Source organism: Quercus robur, chromosome 8 (assembly GCF_932294415.1).
Source record: "Quercus robur chromosome 8, dhQueRobu3.1, whole genome shotgun sequence".
NCBI lineage: Eukaryota > Viridiplantae > Streptophyta > Magnoliopsida > Fagales > Fagaceae > Quercus > Quercus robur.
In genome coordinates this window covers 43,594,333-43,614,587 of record NC_065541.1, presented here as the reverse complement: position 1 = coordinate 43,614,587, position 20,255 = coordinate 43,594,333, and the positions used below count along the sequence as shown (strand labels likewise).

General features: G+C 36.4%; 1 protein-coding gene across 1 annotated transcript; it reads left to right on the top strand.

Moving 5' to 3' along the window:
• Nucleotides 1-1,704: 1,704 nt before the first annotated feature.
• On the top strand, nucleotides 1,705-15,322 carry LOC126695622 (MLO-like protein 12). Its single transcript, XM_050392448.1, has 14 exons — nucleotides 1,705-1,825; nucleotides 1,925-1,982; nucleotides 2,165-2,385; nucleotides 2,605-2,721; nucleotides 4,399-4,459; nucleotides 5,072-5,160; nucleotides 5,753-5,827; nucleotides 12,146-12,234; nucleotides 12,394-12,443; nucleotides 12,572-12,612; nucleotides 12,737-12,910; nucleotides 13,611-13,646; nucleotides 13,712-13,840; nucleotides 14,727-15,322. Exons 1-14 carry the CDS (start codon nucleotides 1,709-1,711, stop codon nucleotides 15,219-15,221), a joined length of 1,752 nt encoding a protein of 583 aa, XP_050248405.1. The 5' UTR covers nucleotides 1,705-1,708; the 3' UTR covers nucleotides 15,222-15,322.
• Nucleotides 15,323-20,255: the final 4,933 nt, after the last annotated feature.

Here is a 20,255-nt window from a genome sequence, read left to right as displayed (position 1 = left end):
TCATGCCCTTTAATCTTTCTTAGCCTAACATTAACTCATCTTCAGTGCAGTACTACTCTTATAAATACCGTTAGTTGGTCATTAAGTGTGAAATCATAAACGAGATTATACATTTATACCTTTAAAACAAGCTCATAGTTGCCATTTTGTACATGTATTTAGACAATTTAAGAGTATATGACATCTTAGTCAAAAAGGTGTATATGACATCTAGGTCTAGATATTCTACCAACCAAATTCATTACTTTGGAATAAGGAGAGGAGTTCAAGTCTACATTACTCAGAGAAATCAAGCAATTATTTGATCAGATACACCATAGTTCCTAAATACACAACGTAAGGAACCAAACATAATGAGAGTAGCTCTTCATACAGATAAAGGGAACCACAAAAAAGGAATGAAAAAAAAAAAATTCAAGATAAATAAAGTTTGTTCCAACTTTCAAAGTCTAAAATATGGAGATTTTCCTACCATTGATGAGGTGAAAATTTAGGTTCACTGATGTCAAAAAAGGAAGAAAGAAAAAACTAAGTTACACTTACCAGCTACTACAGTTGTTTTGATAAGAAATTCTATCATTTTAACCATATCTGCTGACTTTTTTTGGTTTGTTTATTTGGTGCAGTGCCAAAGTATTGCTGAATTTAGTAATTTACTTGTACACTGAGTAGGGACGACCTAACAAATTTGGAGACCTAAGGCAATATATTTAAATGTGACTTTTTTGTTATCACTTAAATAATATTTAACTAGTATTTAATATCATAATTTCTTTATAACAAAAATCTATTCCTTTTATTTTGTAATATGCTTCTTCTTTTTTTTGGAAAAATGCAAAAGTTATAATAAATTTTACTAAAAAAACTTTCAAACAATGTAGAAATGAATGCAATTAGTAACACTTCAAGAAGATAATAAACAAGTATTTGAATGAATGATATTAGAGATATTATAAATTTTATAACATAAGGCTTACAAAGATGTATAATTAATCACAAAAAATAATTCAAAAATACATTTAATAGGTTATTGACGTCCATAAATTTGTAAACTTTTCAAGTAAAATTAATAATATTTCTAACATTTTCCTATTTGAATTATTTCTTGTGATTAATGACACATATATTTATAAGGAAAAATACTAGAGATACAAATTTTTTTACAAAAACTTTTACAAACTGATGATGTGGTAAATGATTATAGATAAATAAAAAAAATAATATTATCAGTGGGCCAAGATGAGAGAAGTAAAAAGTTGACAACAACAATAGTTTGTAAAAATGTTGTAAAATAGTTTATAAAACTATAGCATTACTCTATTTGTAAAACTCATATATCTAAAATTGTATTATTTCTAACTTTTCAATACTTTGAAACTTCTTAAAAGTAAAAGAAAATTATAAAACTAACTTCTTTTTTCCTATATCTCTAAATTTTTATTTTTTTAGATATATCAAATTTTGCCCCAAAATTTGGGGCATTTCTCTATAGTAGGGCCTAGGCCGGCCTTAGTAGTGACATGCACAACTTTTTCAAAATGCATGGAGAAGGAAAGTAAGGAAACCATTCACCGTACCATACGGGAGTTATTCCAATCAGATTGGGATGTGTTTGACAAATCCTCTACCATGCTATCACTGATTTAAAATGTGTATATAAACCAAGTCTATATTGGCAAATGCATAGACAAAGAAGACATAGGGAGAGATGGACAGAAGGAAAGGTTCTCTTGAAGAAACACCAACATGGGCTGTCTCAACTATTTGCTTGTCCTTCTTTCTGCTATCTTTTATGATTGATGCTGGTCTCCACCATCTAACTGAGGTACAAGTTGTATATAGTTATTTGATCATTTAATGTGAATGGGACTATGGGGTGTATAAGGGTGTGCCTTAGATGATGAGGTTGGTTTGCATGCTTCAGTTTCTCAGGAAAAGGAGCAGAAAAGCCCTATATAGGGCTTTGGTCAAGATCAAAACAGGTTAGTACAAGCCTAGCATCCTGCAGCAATAAGAAAAATGAAAGAAATATAAGACTTGTCAATAATCTTTCTATTATATTGGTGAGAGTTCAAGTTCATTTCTAGTTCTTATAAACAAATTTTGCTCTATAACAGGTTTGATTACTAATCATTTGTTCACTAATGTTTTGAACTTATCATAGAAATGATGAATTTCGGTTTCATATCATTGCTTCTTAAAATAACGGAAGCACCCATATCAAAAATTTGCATCACTCAAGCTGTGGCAAATTCTTTTCATCCATGCAAAGATCCTGTCAAGTTAGTAGAACCAGTTTTCTCATCAGAGACACAAATTTCAGGATCAAATTCCAGTGCATTACTTTCTAATGAAATCATGGATGATAATTACTGTGAATCAAAGGTAAAGAATATCAATTTTTTGTACTTCATCAATCTCCAATAATCACTTATAATTTTTTTTACGAATATTTCACATGCTAAAACAATTCACTAAAAAAGACTAATTGGAGTGTCCTTTTGGACATTGATGAAGGGGCTTATGAACTTAAGATATTAATTACTATGAGTCTAAGATACGAGATTCACTGCTTCTAATATTTATTTTTCTCTTATTTCATAGGGAATGGTTTCTCTGGTGTCAAGGGAAGGAATCATGCATCTAAATGTCTTCATCTCTTTCTTAGCAGTGTTTCATGTTTTGTACTGCATATTAACTATGTGTCTTGGGATGGCCAAGGTATTGCAAAACTTATACGTTAGCTAGTTGTTGGTACTTTTCACTGTTTCATTAAATATATTAGAATTTTGGTTAAATAATTAAATTCACTATTTCCTAATAACTTCAACTTTTGAGACAATTGGTAATTTAACGTGGTATCAAAGCAGGAGTTTCTGAGTTCAATCTCAGTCTCCACTTTACCTCTCATTTAAATTATTAAAAATCTCATGTGTTGGGTCCCTCATAATAAGTTTGGGTCTACATGTGAAAGCGAGTATTAAAATTATGATTAAATGACTAAATTCACAATTTTTTAGCGATTTAAGTTTTTGGGATAATAGATATTTTGTCAAAAAAATATATTTTTGATCTTGAATCTTTGTTTTTTTTTTTTTTTGGGGGGGGGGGGGGGGGGGGGGGTTGGTGATGGGGGGAGTGGTTGTGTGGTTAAGAATCCCTTTGCATAGTGACATGGATTATTCTCATCATGAAAGACAATCAATTGAAAAGCAATTCTTTCAACAAATTATCTGTCGGGCCCAACAGGAATAAATTTTGGTTGGTAAAGCTTTAATTAAGTCAAAATATAAACAACTCAAGAATCATAATCCCCAGCAATATGACAAAAAAGATAGAGAATATGAGCACATTCTTTCCTCAGCTATTGCTAGTGGCTCTATCTTTTTTAAAAACTTAGGAGTATCCTGATCTATACTTTTTTTTTTGTAATTTATCTCTTCTGATGAACAAAGACAACTGTGGAATACATGGAGGATCATAAATTGAACCTACTTTATCTTAGGAAGATAAATAAAGTACTTCTTTTATTACTCGGTTTTCTGTTGAATATTTTATTTGATCAATTAATTGAATAAACATTAATTATGCAGATCATTACATTTCCAGTGTATTGAAAGATTTTGGAGAATGGAAAGTGGAAGTGATATGTGGTTAAACCACTTAGGTGGTGTTTTGGCTTCTAATATTTAGTGGACAGTTAGAACTTAATTTTATGTGATGTAAAAAAAATTAATACGCTATATTGGATTTAAAATATTTTTCTAGTGGTTCGAACATAATGAATTATGATGATGATTGAGTAGTTATAGAGCTCGATTATGTTTGGATTGTATTATAAATATCACTTAAGTTAGTGTAAAAGTGCTTAAATAGTATTTTAGATGTTGAATTTTAAGTTAACCCGGCCATTCAACCTAACTCAGGGTAAGATATATGGACAGGTTTAGGACGGGTTTCGGTTTTTCAAATTTAAAGGGGAAGAGTTTGAGATGGAAAATTTTTGATGGGTCTGGGATTGGAAAGGGCTTTTTTTTTTTTCTCTCCCAAACCTGGCATATTCTCATTCTGACCGGCTCTGCAACATCTTTAATCCTATCCCGTATTTAAGTCTTGTCAGAACTTAATCATTATCAAGTTCATCATTTGATGGTGACATTCAACACATCACATTAATCAATAGCCTTAATCATTAATTCTTATGTCTCTTATCATTATTACTAAATACTTATCAAGTGTAGTGCCCCCTTGTAAAACATAAAAAGAAAAGTAAAAATGATCATCAATTTATTTCATATTCTTATTACCATGACAGAAGATTATAAAAATAATTTCTTCAGGTGGCCACTGTATTTTATGTTGCTCTTAACTTTTTGAAAATATGTATATGATAAACAGATGAGTAAATGGAAAGCATGGGAGGAAGAGACTCGGACACTTCATCATCAGATTGCTAATGGTAACCTGTATTGTTTCTCTATGTTATTTTCATTGCTCTATGTATTAAGATGGCCCTCCTTAGCTACTCCAGTGAATTTTTATTGTTATAGTCACATTTGCTCCAACTGTTGTACCTATGCAATGCAAGTCATAGCAGTGACTGCAGCGAAGGCTAGAATGAAATTACAGGCATTCTTAACTGTTACTGAATTTTAAAATTATGGAGCAATCTTCATTCCATATTGAACATAGGCTGCCCGATCAAGGTCCACTATCCTTTTTTACTAGAATCATGAAGACAATTCCACAAAGATGCAATGAATGATCTCAAAGCCTATACTGCACAGATAATGTGACAAAAACATCAGCACAAAAAATTATTGGAACCTCATTCATCTTTACAGTTATCATTATGTATTCGATAATTTTTTTATTAGTTTTATATCTGTATTGTGGACACACAGTATCACATTTATTTTTTGACCAACATCAAACTAGATGGATGAAGGAATTTATATATACAAGACATCCTACAGAAGTATAAATTCTAATCATAAACAAATATACACAGCATCAAATTCCAAAATGTATCCATAAAATATTTATTTTAATGATAATTTCATATGTACAGATGCAAGGAGATTTCGGCTTACCCGCCAAACATCTTTTGGTAGACGTCATCTGAAGTTCTGGAGTAATCACCCTCTCTTACTTTGGCTGGTAAGTGAGTAGAATATCAGAACCTAACCTGCAGCAATTAGCTCAATATAAGTGCCAAATGACATGAATAAATTCTCAAAGGTGAATGATATCTAATGATTTCAGCACGTAGTTTCAATACATTTATTCTTACATCTTCTTTCATCCCCTTCTTCTTTCGAGCGGGTGACACTATTTTGAGGTATTTAAAGGTTTCAAATGCATAGACAAACTATTTTGTGCAAAAATGCAATCTGATTCATTAGTGTACATTGCAAAAGATTCTACCTCAAAAAACACGGGGCGGGGGGGAGGGTGGGGTGGAAAGAAGCAGAAGGAAAAAGAGACAAAGATAAGTGCCTGAGAATAGAATGTTAAAAGGATTTCTCTTGTGACTGTGAAAATGTACCTAAGTAGTGTTTGCTAAAAATCAGGCTGCTCCTCTTCAATAGTTTAATTGAAGCCAATTATTAAAAATTATCTATATATATATATATATAGATATATATATATATATATATATCACCAAATACAATGGTTTCATCAAGCAATTGAAAGCCACATTTCCTTGACTATGGTTCCAAAGAAACTAATGACATTTTCTATTCTTTAGGCTTGCTTCGCTCGACAATTCAGTGGTTCAGTCTCAAAAACTGATTACTTAACTCTTCGCAATGGGTTCACTATGGTAAGTCAGATCATCAAGACATTTTGGCTGAGAAGAAAGTATGTAAAGCTATGGATACAATCTTAACTCTAAAAAATGTAAAGATTAGCTTTTAATCATCATAGCAAAATTAAGTGAAGCTAAGGCCATCCGGCTGGCAACTCTCCACCATATTTTGGACCTTCATAATCATAATTCCAATATTTCTCATGAAATTAATTTTCCACCATGTTAATATATAAGCACCTCCTCAGACTACACTAAGTTGAAGAATGGGACGGAATGCTCTGTTTTTGTGACAAAAAACAGAGTGATTCTTAGCTCGGAAAAACAGAGAGTTTGAGGCCTGGCTACCTCGAATTAGCCATAGAATTTTCTGTCCTCCTGTTTTTTTTTTTTTTTTTTTTTTTTTTTTTTTTTTTTTTTTTTTTTCTGTGCTTTTTTTTTTTTATGCTTCTTTTGTTGATTTCTTTTTCAATATGGGAGGCTCTGTTTTTTTCTTCGTTGAATCAAAAACATTTGAGTTTTCAGTTGAGGAAGGTGGTTCTTATTTCTTATTACGGATCTTTGAGAGAGGCCATACCTTAATGCGCTCTGTGTTTATGGGGAAGGAGAGTGCAAACCCTTTTTTGTTCCACTTGGAGGAATTAATTTCAAAGCAATCACCTGGTCATTATGCAAGAACGATTAGAGAGGGTGGTACTGTTTTCATCCTTCAATTGGGGTCCAACGCCCATGGCACGTTTTTAATGGTTTCTGAACTTCTTCATGGTCGATGGAAGGGTAACATAGTGATACCTGAGGGAAGGTTGGGTAGTGGCTGGCGTGGCTTTGGCCTAAACCTGAGGAAAATTTTAAAACCAGCTTCTCCACCAAAGGCTAGGCGGCAGTGGTGGTTGACAGACCTCATAACCACGGCGATGCTAAAAATAAAGGCAAAGCATCCACAGGTATTCCCAAAAGAGATGCCTCAATATCCTATGCATTGGTAGTGGAGGGGAAACGGAAAAACACCAGTGGCAGAGGAGTTGAAGGAAAGAATAAATTTGCATTTGGTGGGGGTTAAGATTTTGTCAGATTTCAGCCATAATACCTGCAAGAAAAGTATCCTAGGACAGAGGGAGCAACTTGGTGAGAAGCTTTTATCAGATCTCAGCCGTAATAACCGTGATACCTGCAAGGTAAGTACTCTAGGACAAAGGGAGCTTTACGGGGCGAAGGTTTTGTCAACGATAAAGGGCATTGAAAGTGACGAGATAAAATCTGAACTATCCTTGGATCTTTTTATGCGTATGGAGCGTGAGTTAGATGGGAGATGGGCTATAGTGTGGTCTGAGGTTAATGAAGTGGGTCCAAAACAATCTATAAAGCCCACTGGTCATAATTTTATTCCCTTTAGCCCTTTTATTGCAGCTAAGCCCAAATCAGTGTGGAGGCCACGCCCAAGCCAAACTTTGGTAAACCCAGCCCATTGACAGAACTTAAAATCTGAACTTGTAGCCCAAGTTCAGATGCAGATGGAGATCCTGCTTCCGTTAGAGAGAAAAGTGGGTGCGAGCTCAAGTGTTTGTGGTGACCCAGTCACCGGAAAAGAATCAGAGTCAAGGTGTAGCTCCAATATAGCTAATCTCGACTCCAGCAAGGTTTTTTTAGGGTCCACGAGCCCCCGGTGCCGAGGTAACTCATGGTTTGGTTCTCGGGTCTCTGGTTTTACCGATGATCTGGTGATAAGCTCGACAATGGCAGGGATTGAACCTCCGATTTTGAAAGAGGTGTCGCCGATCCCTTGTCAGTAGCCATGGGTGGTGCTTAATAGATTTTCTCCTCTCCCAGACTTGGGTGATAGGATGGAAGCTGAGTTTGGGGAAGGGGAAGCTTATGAAGAAGTTCGGAGTAGTCCTTATCATGATACAACAGATTTAGTTGGGGAATTTCAAACAGATTCTGGGCTTCACATTCTACCATGGGAAACTAGTGGGGTGGTTAACAGTGGTTATGGCAGTGGAGTGAAAGATAATTGCGTGTTGGATTGTGAACCTCTGTCTCGGTGGGTACCTAATGATCTCAATGAGGGTTTGCTGGTTTAGGATTCTGTAGAGAGAACACAGGTGACTGAGTCCGGTCCACCTTTGAACTGGGTGTCCAAGTTGATGAAATTTTTTTGTAAAATGGTGAGTTTCCTTATTGTGAAACATGAACCTCAATGTTTGGCTCTTTTTTGCATTCTAGAATAGGAATGTCTCAAGGTGAATAACGATGAGGTGTCTAAGCGACCTGCAAACTCAGGGTCATGAGGTCTCAAGGAGCTTAAGGGGCTTATTTCTTTTGTTAATTATGATGGTGTCTCTTCTAGGAGTAGGAACAGAGCTTCTTTGACTGATATGGGGGTTGTTGGTGGTTTTAAATGACTCTACGACTACTTTCTTGGAATGTAAAGGGGCTTAACAATCCCCAGAAGAGAGAGGTTTGAAAGAATCTTCTAAAAAAGTAGAAGTGTGATATTGTATGTTTTCAAGAAACGGAAGTATCTTCTATCGATGTTGCTTTTGTTCGGAGTTTATGAGGTAGTCCTTTCATTGATTGGGCTGTTTTGGATGCTGTGCAAACTTCAGGAGGGGTCTTGTTGATTTGGGATAAGAGGGTATTTGAGAAGTTGGATGTTATTGCTGGATAGTTTTTTTTCAATGTATTTTTAAGAAGGGTGGTGGATGACTTTGTTTGGGCTTGTACAGGTGTGTATGGCCCTAACAACAATGGTCAGCGGCCTACTTTGTGGGAGGAGTTATCACAGATGCGTACTAGGTGGCCCATGGCATGGTGTCTAGTAGGTGATTTTAATATTATTAGGTACCCAAGTGAAAGGTTTGGCTGTGAGTCTTTTAGCCCTACTATGTTCACATTCTCGGATTTTATAGAGAATAATTCTTTAGTTGATTTACCTTTAGAGGGGGCCTCCTTCACTTGGTTTAGAGATTCTGGTCTTCCCTCTGTGTCAAGAATTGACAGGGCTTTGGTTTCTCTTGATTGGGAGGAGCACTTTGAGAATGTATCCCAATGGGTGCTTCCTCGTGTTCTTTCAAACCACTACCCTCTTTTGTTGGAAGTTGGTGTTGTTCGACGTGGTCGTAGTGCCTCTAAATTTGAAAATATGTGGTTGAAAGCTGAGGGTTCTATTGATAAAGTTAAGCAATGGTGGGATGGATATAGTTTTGCAAGCTCTCCAAGTTTCATCTTGGCTCAAAAATTGAAGGCTTTGAAAGAAGACTTAAAAAAATGGAACAAGGAGGAGTTTGGTGATTTAGCTTTTAGAAAAAAGAACATGCTGACTGAGCTAATTGGTTTAGATGCGAGAGAGGAGTTAGTGGGTCTTTCAAATGAGGAACAGATTCGTCGCCTTCAACTCAAAGGAGACATAGAACAGTTGGCTTCTCTTGAGAAGACTTCTTGGAGGCAAAAGTCTTGGGCCTTGTTTGTGAAGGAGGGTGATAATAATACTCGGATTTTTCATAGATTAGCAAATTCTCATAAAATGCTAATCAAATTAAAAGGATTGAGGTGAATGGTGTTCTTTATGAGTCTGATGTGCACTCTCAGATAGTTCTCTTTTATCAAGGGTTGTATAAGGAAACTGAGGTAGGGCGTCCTACTATGGATGAGTTAGATTTTGCTTGTATTGAAGAGAATGAGTGGTTATCCTTAGAGGAGTTCACGACGGAGGAAGTCATCCAGGTATTAAGGGAGATGAAGGGTGATAAAGCCCCTGGTCCTGATGGTTTCACCATGGCTTTTCTTTCAAAAATGTTGGAGTGTTGTGGAAAAAGATGTCATGGATTTTTTTGATAACTTTCATCAGCACTCTGTATTTGAATGGTCTATGAATGCTTCGTTCCTCGCTTTAATTCCTAAGAAGAGTAATGCCGTTAACATTAAGGACTTTCTCCCTATCAGTTTGGTGGGTAGTGTGTACAAGCTGCTGTCCAAGGTGTTGGCTAATAGGTTGAGGGTGGTTTTGGATAATCTTATCTCTAAGACTCAAAATTCTTTTGTTGGGGGAAGGTAGATTTTGGATTCAGTGCTTATTGCAAATGAATGCCTAGATAGTAGGTTGAAGAGCAATACCAGGTGTGGTTTGTAAGCTAGACATTGAAAAAACTTATGATATATGTGAATTGGGAGGCCTTGTTTTATTTGTTAGGGGGGATGGATGTTGGGTTAAAATGGAGGGGGTGAATTAAGGCTTGCATTTCGTCTGTCCGTTTTTTAGTCCTGGTAAATGGATCCCCTGAAGGTTTTTTTTGGAAGCTCTCGTGGGTTGAGACAAGGGGACCCACTATCCCCGCTTTTGTTTCTTTTGATAATGGAGGTTTTAAGTAGACTCTTGAAGAAGACAGAGGAGTTTAATCTCATTTAGGATTTTCATGTGGGAGCTGTGAACTCTGTTGGTGTGTGTATTTTCCATCTGTTATTTGTTGATGACATTCTTATTTTGTGATGCCTTTAGGGAACAGCTGTTGTCCATAAGGTTGGTGTTGTCTTGTTTCCGGGCTTTTACAGGTTTGAAGGTCAATGTAGGAAAAAGCGAGATTGTCCCTATTGGGGAGGTGAATAATCTAGATGCTCTGGCTAATATTCTTCAATGTAGAGTGGATAGTTTGTCTATGAAATATTTGGGGATGCCTTTGGGAATTTCTTTTAAGACAGTCTCGATTTGGAATCCTATTTTGGAGAAAATGGAGAAAAAGCTATCTGGGTGGAAGCATCTCTATTTATCCAAGGGTGGTAGGCTCATGTTACTTAAGAGTACTCTCTCAAGTCTCCCAACGTACTTTTTATCTCTATTTACTATTCCTAAAGCTGTGGTTGCTAGATTGGAAAGTATTCAGAGGAATTTCCTTTGGAGGTCTTCTGAGGGGAGTTTCGAATATCCTTTGGTGGTTTGGGAAAATGTGTGTTTACCAGTTGGGATGGGTGGTTTGGGGATCATAAGTGTGGTGCTTTTTAATCAAGCTTTATTAGGGAAATGGCTGTGGAGATTTGGTCATGAAGTTACCCATCTCTGGCGGCGAGTTATCTCCACTAAATGTGGTGAGGGTCAAGGGGGGTGGAGCACTAATGTTTGCAGGAGGACTCATGGGTGTGACCTATGGAGAAGCATTAATGAAAGGTTGAAGAGCTTTTCTAAGCATTTGACTTTTGTAGTAGGTGAAGGCACTCATATCCGCTTTTGGCATGATAGGTGGATTGGTGATAATACTCTAAAAGATCTCTATCCTGAGCTCCATTTGTGTTCAGCAGTCAAGGATGCTTGTATCTCTGAGGTTTTGTTAGAGTGTGGAATTTAAGGTTTTATAGAGCTTTTGAAGATTGGGAGTTGGCTGCATCTTTATCTCTACTTCAGCTTATCCAAACTCGTATTCCTCGGGGTGATAGCAAATATACTCTTCACTGGCGGCTAAAAGGTAATGGTAAGTTTAACACTCGGTCTTACTACCATGCGATTCAGGGTGCTTCGAATTCTTTGTTTCCTTGGAAGGGTGTTTGGAAACCAAAGATTCCTAAGTGCATGGCATTCTTTTTGTGGACAGTTGCACATGGTTGGACTCTCACTTCAGATAATCTAATGCTTAAGGGTCGCCCTTTGTCTAATAGGTGTTGTATGTGCTGCAATGATGGGTAGTCGGTAGACCACCTTCTTCATTGTCCTGTTACCCATTCCCTATGGACTTTTATGCTTCAGGCCTTTGGTATTCATTGGGTTATGCTAGGATCGGTGGCAGGTTTGTTATCTTGTTGGCATCAGTGGCTTGAGAAGCATAATTCGGACATTTGGAACTTGGTTCCAGGGTGCTTAATGTGGATTGTGTGGTTGGAATGAAATTGTCAATCCTTTGAGGACAAAGAGAAGATGTTGGATGAGTTAAAGGTTTTATACCATCGTAGTCTTTTGGAGTGGTCTTGTTGTTGGGGTTTCACTGATTGCTCTTCTCTCTTTGAGTTTTTGTCCTCCCTTAGATTAGTTTCCTGACTTCCCTCTATTTGTTGTGCTATTTGTTTCTTTTATTTCTTGTTGTTCATCATCATGAACTTTTTGTATTTTTTATTTTTCTCTCATTTATAATAGTTTTCTGATTACCTATCAAAAAAAAAAAAAAAAAAAAAAAATGAACAAAGCCTTAGGCATTGACTTTAAAACAGTAGTAAACATGTGAAACAAAACACTGAATAAGTTTACAATGTGTTCAGGCCAGTATAGAGCAAGCCTCATGAGTTCAAAAACCCAAGTGAGATGTCAATATTCCTTCAAAGCTTAGAACTGAATTTCCTTGGTTGGTTATGCAGGCCAATGTGGCTGCAGGCAGCAATTTCAACTTCTACAAACTTCTTACCAGGACTTTTGATGATGATTTTGAGCAGGTTGTTGGAATCAGGTAAAGACAATTGCAAAATATAAAATTCATACCGGATTGACTAGATCCGTGTACATGACATGTATAAATTAGAAAAATATAAGAAGGAAACTAAAAATAGTGATGACAAGATATAGGACAATAATTCAAGCTATAAGATTTTTTAGTTCACTCTTGCAGGTTCTATATCTGGATCTTTTCCATGCTATTCATATTTTTCAGCGCAAATGGTAAGCAAATGAATTGAATATAGTTTTCTTATATTTTTATAACTTTGAATGACAATATTTCAGAGGTGTAGTGGTATTTTGCAAAAATAAGTCACATTCTTTTAACACTGTTCCTGCCATTTTTGCAGAATTTTATAATTACTATTGGCTACCTTTTATTCCCCTAGTGGTGAGATCAATCAACAATATTATGTAACACATTGTTAATATCATGCTTGATGAAATCACATTATTATTTTTTATTTATTTTTTTCCCTGTTGTTGCTTTTGTCTGCTATCATTTTTATATGAAGATTGTTCTGGTCGTGGGGACAAAGCTGGAAGTCACATTAACCAAAATGTGTATGGAGAGCTGCAAGGAGAACCCTGTGACTCAAGGAACTTTTCTTGTGAAGCCTAGTGATGATTATTTCTGGTTTGGTCGACCCAATTGGCTTCTCCATCTCCTCCAGCTCAACCTGATCCAGGTATAGAATATCATAAACATTGGTTATACACATCTAATTGAAACAAAAGCATATCAATTTTAATTTTTTCCTCTACAATCCTACAACTTAGAGATCTAGACCATCCATGCATCTCCTTATGCGAGCCCCCCTGTAATCTGACAACCAGGATCCTTCCAAAACAGTTGGTCCCTTTTGAACTCATAAGTATACTTGAAGTACAGAGGCATAATATATAAAACATTAATATGAATATATATTCATGTAGTGGAACCACACAACTAGATACTCTATCTACATTATCTTACATCCTATCTTTTGTTTAAATCCAAACATCAAAATGTAATGGAGGAACCAAAATTCATAAAAAAAAAAAGTTGCCATATCTTTTCCAGATCAATATAGAGAGTAGTCTTCTTGCACATTGAAAGTAATGTGACTTACCCTTAATCGTAGAATGGATATTAACTTCCCCTTCAATGAAAAAAGACAGATATTATGAAAATCAATGAAGATTAACCATTCCTATATCAGCACAAATTCATGTAAAATTTTGCAATTATATATGAAAAGAAATTGAACATTTTTGGAAAGTCCACTTGAATTTGAGTGAGTGCTCATAAATTAGCGTATGCTTCTTGAACACAGACAAAAGGAAGTTTATCCTAAATGGATTTCTACATACATGACAAAATGCTAAAAGCTGATGTATTTTTTGCAGAACTCCTTTCAGTTGGCATTTTTCATCTGGACATGGGTAGGTATCTCAAGTTTGTAAACTCAAGATTTTTACATCCTAAGCTGACTCATTGTCAATAACAGTACGAGTATGGCCTAAGGTCTTGCTTCAATGAAAAAACGGAGGACTTCACCATAAGAATTACCATGGGCATAGCTGTGCAGCTCATTTGTGGTTATGTCACCCTGCCTCTTTATGCACTTGTCACCCAGGTACAAACATATCCCTTCCCTACGCTAAAAGGAATACAGGAATCCAATAAATGATGGGCTGCTGTATTATAAATTTATGATGTAAAACATTTGTATTCACAAACAATTTACTAAATATTTAGTAATGAGATAGAGAGAGTTTTAAATTGAATATATAGAAGATAATGGAACCAATTCCTGAAGTCCAAAAAATGAAATAATATATATATATATATAGAGAGAGAGAGGGAGAGAGAGAGAGATAAGCAGGCTACAAAAACAGATACTCTATTACCGAAAATTAGTATGAGAATTCTAATTTTAATGTATCAACAAAATGCAAACTAGTATTTCTACATTGTAAGCAATTCCATGATTACAACAATTGTAGAAACAATGTACCAGCAAAGGAATGTTAGAACCAAACTAGTAAGATTAGGAGCCTAAGATTGACGCTCTTCCAATGAGTTAAAAACAAGGGTTTGCACCCTTGATGTGTAGAAGATTTATAGAAATAACTTTAAATATTCTGGTACCATGAAATAATAACTTTGAACAGACCAAGTTTGGCTGCTCCTTCATCAGAAAGTTATTGCTTCAGTAATCAACTAAAACAGTCCAAAATTGTGTCAAAAAGTTCCTAAAGGTAAAGAAAGCTAAAGTTGTATTGAAGGCCACAGTTGAAATTCTTTAAGCATGGGCAGCTCCACAGGCTACATTACACTCATCATGTCATCTGGTGTCAAAAGTCTTTGTGTGAATACAAAGGAATGACAACAATAGAATTAACACTCACACACATATTTCACATCTTAACAGACGCATAAAAATTGAGTTGGGTTGTAACTTGTAACTTCAGTTGAATTTTTTTTTTTTTTTTTCTGAATCTGGTCAATGACTGTCACAGATGGGCTCTAGCATGAAGACCGCAGTGTTTACCGAGAGCGTAGTTAGAGGTCTCAAAAATTGGCAGAAGAATGCCAGACGCAGTCTTTCCAAAAATCGATCCACTTCAAGTATACACTTATTAAATTCATTGCCTCCTGACATTGCTGACACTTCAATAACAGGAATACAAAGGAAAAATCTCCCAGACTATGAACACCGTCCTCCATTAGCAGTCATGAGCCCTTCTTCCTCAGCCCCAGAAATCACAGAACAGGAAGTGCATTCCTCCAATACTCCTAACCCGGCTATAACAATCCTTTCAACTACAGAAATCACCAAAGAGGAAGCAAATCCAGTGATCATAACCAGAGGAACCTACGATGGTGAGATCTCCTTTGGGAGCAGCTGGAAAGAACCAGAAAGTAGTAGGGGCACAGGAGAAATCACTTCAATCACCGAAGAAGATGACATATTATCTGTCTTCAATCACCAGCACATTGATAATGATATATAATAATTTCTGCACCTGTTAATGTATATAATTTTACTTTCCTCATAAATATTGTAACTCCCATTTTACAGCATCTCATCAATTTAGTGACTTAGAAGCTCCACACTCTTAATTCTTATAGTGCAGATGCAATCTATTCAAGGAACATACCACAAGCACAACACAGCAACAAAAACAACATCAACAACAACAATTTTTTTGTAAATAGAAAAAAACTAATCACTCTGGTCTGACTTTCCAAGATACATAATTAACTCAAATAAATGAGGTATCAATTATCAATGTCATGTCATGTAACATTTTAATACATACAAGAGAGCCAATTTTGATGCATTACAGTTTCATTAATCAAGTTACAAAAACACTCTAGATAACAGTTTTAACCTTTTAAGTAACCTTAGTGCCCGTTTGGTTTGGATGTTTTACTGCGCTCAGAGTTTGCGTTTTGGGCATGGGATCCACGCTACAGTAAACGGGTCCTTTTTCCTCTTTTTTTTTTTTTTTTTTTTTTTTTTTTTTTCACGCGTTTCAGAGTGATGTGGTTACTGTTCATGCACTGTTGCATGAACAATAACCGCAAATGTTGACTTTTCACTGTGAACAGTGATCCGTGTACTGTTCACGGACCCACAAATTTCACTTTTCAGCAACTTTTTTATTAAAAATGGGTCCCACGGCACTATTCATACATTTAAAAAATATTTTGCTACAATGTTTTCAGTTTCAGTTTTTAGTTTCAGCAAAAATAAGCTTAATCCAAACAGACTCTTAATATCTCATTTAAATAGACTAATCCAAAGCCAGAACTCCAAATCGTTTTCCCAAATGCCAACATTGGGATTGGGTTATTTTATACTACTATTTAAGGGGCTTTACTTGTTTGGATTCCTCAATTTTGATGTCCAAAATATCTTCAAATTTATCAGTTTATAATGCTTAAATGATAGGGTTATAAATGTTAAAAAAAATAATAATAATAAAATAAACCCACTTTCAATTCTATAAAAAAAGTTTCGGATAAAAAATAAAACCACAGTAAAATTTTCCCTGAAAAAACCCCACGTTCAAATATATTTTTATTTAAAAAAAAAAAAAAAAAAAAAAAAAAAAACACTTTCAATTCTATAACAAAAGTTTTGGATAACTACTCTGCTAAAAAAACTGAAAGTTAAAAAAAAAAAAAATCCAAAAAATTTCAAATACCACGTCCAAACCCAACCCACGTTTAGATTCTTATAAAAAAAGTTATCTTTGACAAGAGTTTCGGATAACTACTCTACTAAAAAAAAAATGAAGTTGAAAACAAATTTAAAAAATTTCAAATACCACGTCCTAACCCAACCCATGTTCAGCCCTATCAAAAAAAAAGAAGAAAAAAGAAAACCATGTTATTTTTTATAAGAGTTTTAGATAACTATGACTAAAATAATTGAAGGAAGTTAAAAATATATAACACATGTATATATTTTGAAATTGAGATTCTTATTAAAAAAAAAAAAAAAAAAAAAAAAACCCCACATCTCTAACAACTACTACTATAAAAAGTGAAGGAAGATAAAATAGTTTTGGATTACTACTACTACTATAAAAAGTGAAGGAAGTTAAAAATCTACAACACGTCTTGGTTGGTGTTCATAGCAAGCCTTTAATGAAGGCTGCTTTGGGATTACATCATTGTACAATTATGAGAGCAGAATTTGAGTTCTAGCCGAGAGGGTTAATTGGTGAGTTGAGTGTTTGGAGGTATGGGTTTTAATTTAGAGATTTTGTGAGTGTGTGCTTGTATTTTTTGTTTAACTTTCATTTTGTTGCTGGCTTTGATTTCAAGTATATACATTTTGTTTTTTGTTATGTGTGTCATGTATTACATATTCCAAAATTGAAAATTTCATGTTCTAGAGAAAACGAATTTGTTTGAGATTGAGAGGTTTGGTGATTTTTCCTGTGTACAATCTTTAGTTTTTAGACAACAGAATCTTATTGCTATTAATTTGGTTTACAATGAATACTTACCATTACTTTGGTTTTATAGGCATTTATTAACTTTATAAAACTTAAAGACTTAACTGTTCACAACACAACTACTGGTATTTCTCAAAAAAAAAAAAATTTCCTTACATCTACATGTCTATACACACGTTTAAAAACTTGAAAGTTAATAATTTGCATTAATTATTGTAGGGACATGATTTTTAACGACCCAAGGATGACATTGGGTTCGTATGTAATGGGCCCGAACAATATGATTTGTAGAGAGTGGGTTTGAAAGGCTGGACCTTGGTCACTGGGCTGCGGTTTAGTCATGATTTTCATGGAAGCCCATACAAAGGTAGATTTGGCCTGTACAGCTAAGCCTTACACGGACGTGGTTTGAAAGGTTTGTCTCCTCGGACTTAGTCCGAGGAGCGTCTCATTCTCCCCATTCTCCTTTTTTTTTTTATGGGATCCCCCTCCCAGTTGTCTCAGCTCTCTTTCCCTTTTATACTAGTATTTCCTTCCCGTTATTCACCTACGTGTCAGTTTTTCCTTGTTTGGGGTAGTTACTCGTCTTATCAATCCATACGTCAGAGTGGTTGGGAAAAGCTGGATAGCATGGTATGGAGTATGGGCTTGTCAGGCGCTGGGCTCCACATTATGGTGTTGGCAGCTTTCTCATTTGTACTGCTCTTGTACTAAGTTTGTCCTTTTCTTCAGGCGTTTTGTGAGGTGTTGAGAGTGAGATCGTCCTCGGCCACATTCTTGGGTCATTAAGGGGCTTTCATCATACGTCCTCAGCAGTAGGACTCCTCGGCTTGGGCTTTGGGCCCTTAATGTGAAGTGGGCTAGGATTTTAAATTTTAGGCCCCACAATAGCCCCTCAAAATCCTACTTCCCGACTTTTTAGTTGGGGAGGAGGGTTTTGGTGATGTTGGGCCCACCTCGCGGCTTGCTCAAGTTCCGCACCTTATTGCTGTTTGTGTTCTTCTATTTGCATGGGAGATGTGCCGAATTAAGAGGCATTACTTTATTCTTCACCCGCGCAGTGTCCTTTGATGTTTCAGTATTCGAGGCACGCATTCACGAGGACCTTTAAATCTTGTGGTGGCGGATAGTGTTGGAAATTGTGCTAGAGCTGCCTTGTCCGCAGCGCTTCTTGGGAATCTGCTCAAATTAAATGACACCACTTTACCCTTTATATAAGTAGGATAGGTGGTTATTCTCCTGGCATATAAACCCTTCTGCTTTCTTCAAAATCATAACCCTTTATCCATAACCAGTTCCCACATCCAGTGTCGTCTTCCCTTAGTGCAATATGTTTGAGGCTTGGGTGGTGGTGGAGGAACTTCACCCGCAACAGAGGCATCGGACCCTTCCAAGACTTAAGGTGGTGTGGTCTGGGCAGGGGAGGCACAGATTTAAGGTAACCTCCCGTTTGGATAAGGTAGGGACGGTACCCCCACCTCTTTCAGTCAAAATCCGAAGCAGGTTCTGGTCACATCAGATTTTTGGTGTGTCAGAAGAAAGGTTTTCCGCCATCAGCACCGTCTGCTCTATTGCAGGCGTGATTATGTGGAGGCTCATCAACTTCCGGCTCCCGGCACCTTTTTTTCAACGGTGCTGGCTACAAGATGGGTTCCCTGCACCTTTTCTTCAGCAGCGCTAGCCCGAAGTTGGGCTCTCTGCACCTTTTCTTCAACGGTGCAAGCTCCAAGTTGGGCTCTTTTGCTGCCTGAGTTATAGGCATGTAAAAGTATTGAGGAATGGCGTCCTTAGACAAAATTTTTGGAGCGGCAGCATGTCTCTTCTCTGCATCTCTTCTTCGGCTTTTTCTTCATGCCCTCGTATCTTTTCTTTTCGCTTGTGTAGTTAGTTTCAGTATGAGCTTGTTTAAGCTCTTTCATTGTACACTGTACTGTTCTTTTGTCTTAATAAGAAATGGATTTGCTTACTCTCAAATACTTTTCTTTTTTGCAATCACTACTTTGTGCATCAATATTAAATGTGCATTTTCCTTTAATGATGCTTAGGGCAGGAAAAACTTTGAAATAAGTTCCTACTAATCTGAACTTATTGACATTATCAAGTATAGTAATGGTAATTCCCAGTAAATTAAACTCCTGAAACTAACCGAGATAACAGCTGAGTGCTTCGTAATGCATGCACGGCGACCGTCCGAGAATGATAAATTCTAAATAATTCATCCGAGAAGGTAGCTGAGCTGTGAGGGATTTTGACTGTGTTTTTGACAACACATTGCCCTGTATTGCATCAATCCTCTTGGTGTTGAGGATCCGAGGGTAGATTCTAAGGGCCATATAGCGTCCAAGTTGTGTCCAAAACTTGTAGTTTTTTCCTTTAGGTAGTTGGTTTCACCATAGGCTTGAGTCCGAGGACCATGCAAGGCATTGGTTATGTTCAAAACTTGTAGTTTTGCTTTTAAGCAGTTGGTTTCCCCATAGGCTTGAGTCTGAGGACCATGCAAGGCCTTGGTTCTGTCCAAAACTTGTAGTTTTTCTTTTAAGTAGTTGGTTTCCCCATAGGCTTGAGTCCGAGAACCATGCAAGGACTTGGTTCTGCCCAAAACTTGTAGTTTTTTCCTTTAAGTAGTTGGTTTCCCCATAGGCTTGAGTCCGAGGGCCATGCAAGGGCTTGGTTCTGTCCAAAACTTGTAGTTTTGCTTTTAAGTAGTTGGTTTCCCCATAGGCTTGAGTCCGAGAACCATGCAAGGCCTTAGTTCTGTCCAAAACTTGTAGTTTTTTCCTTTAAGTAGTTGGTTTCCCCATAGGCTTGAGTCCGAGGACTATGCAAGGCCTTGGTTCTGTCCAAAACTTGTAGTTTATCTTTTAAGTAGTTGGTTTCCCCATAAACTTGAGTCCGAGGACCATGCAAGGCCTTGGTTCTGTCCAAAACTTGTAGTTTTTCTTTTAAGTAGTTGGTTTCCCCATAGGCTTAAGTCCGAGGACCATGCAAGGCCTTGGTTCTGTCCAAAACTTGTAGTTTTTCTTTTAAGTAGTTGGTTTCTCTATAGGCTTGAGTCCGAGGACCATGCAAGGGCTT

Coding starts and splice junctions, on each gene's coding strand:
- LOC126695622 (XM_050392448.1), top strand. CDS start 1,709: ATGGACAGAAGGAAAGGTTCTCTTGAAGAAACACCAACATGGGCTGTC. Junction 2,386..2,604: donor ATAATTACTGTGAATCAAAG/GTAAAGAATATC, acceptor CTTATTTCATAG/GGAATGGTTTCTCTGGTGTC. Junction 12,613..12,736: donor TACCTTTTATTCCCCTAGTG/GTGAGATCAATC, acceptor TTTTATATGAAG/ATTGTTCTGGTCGTGGGGAC.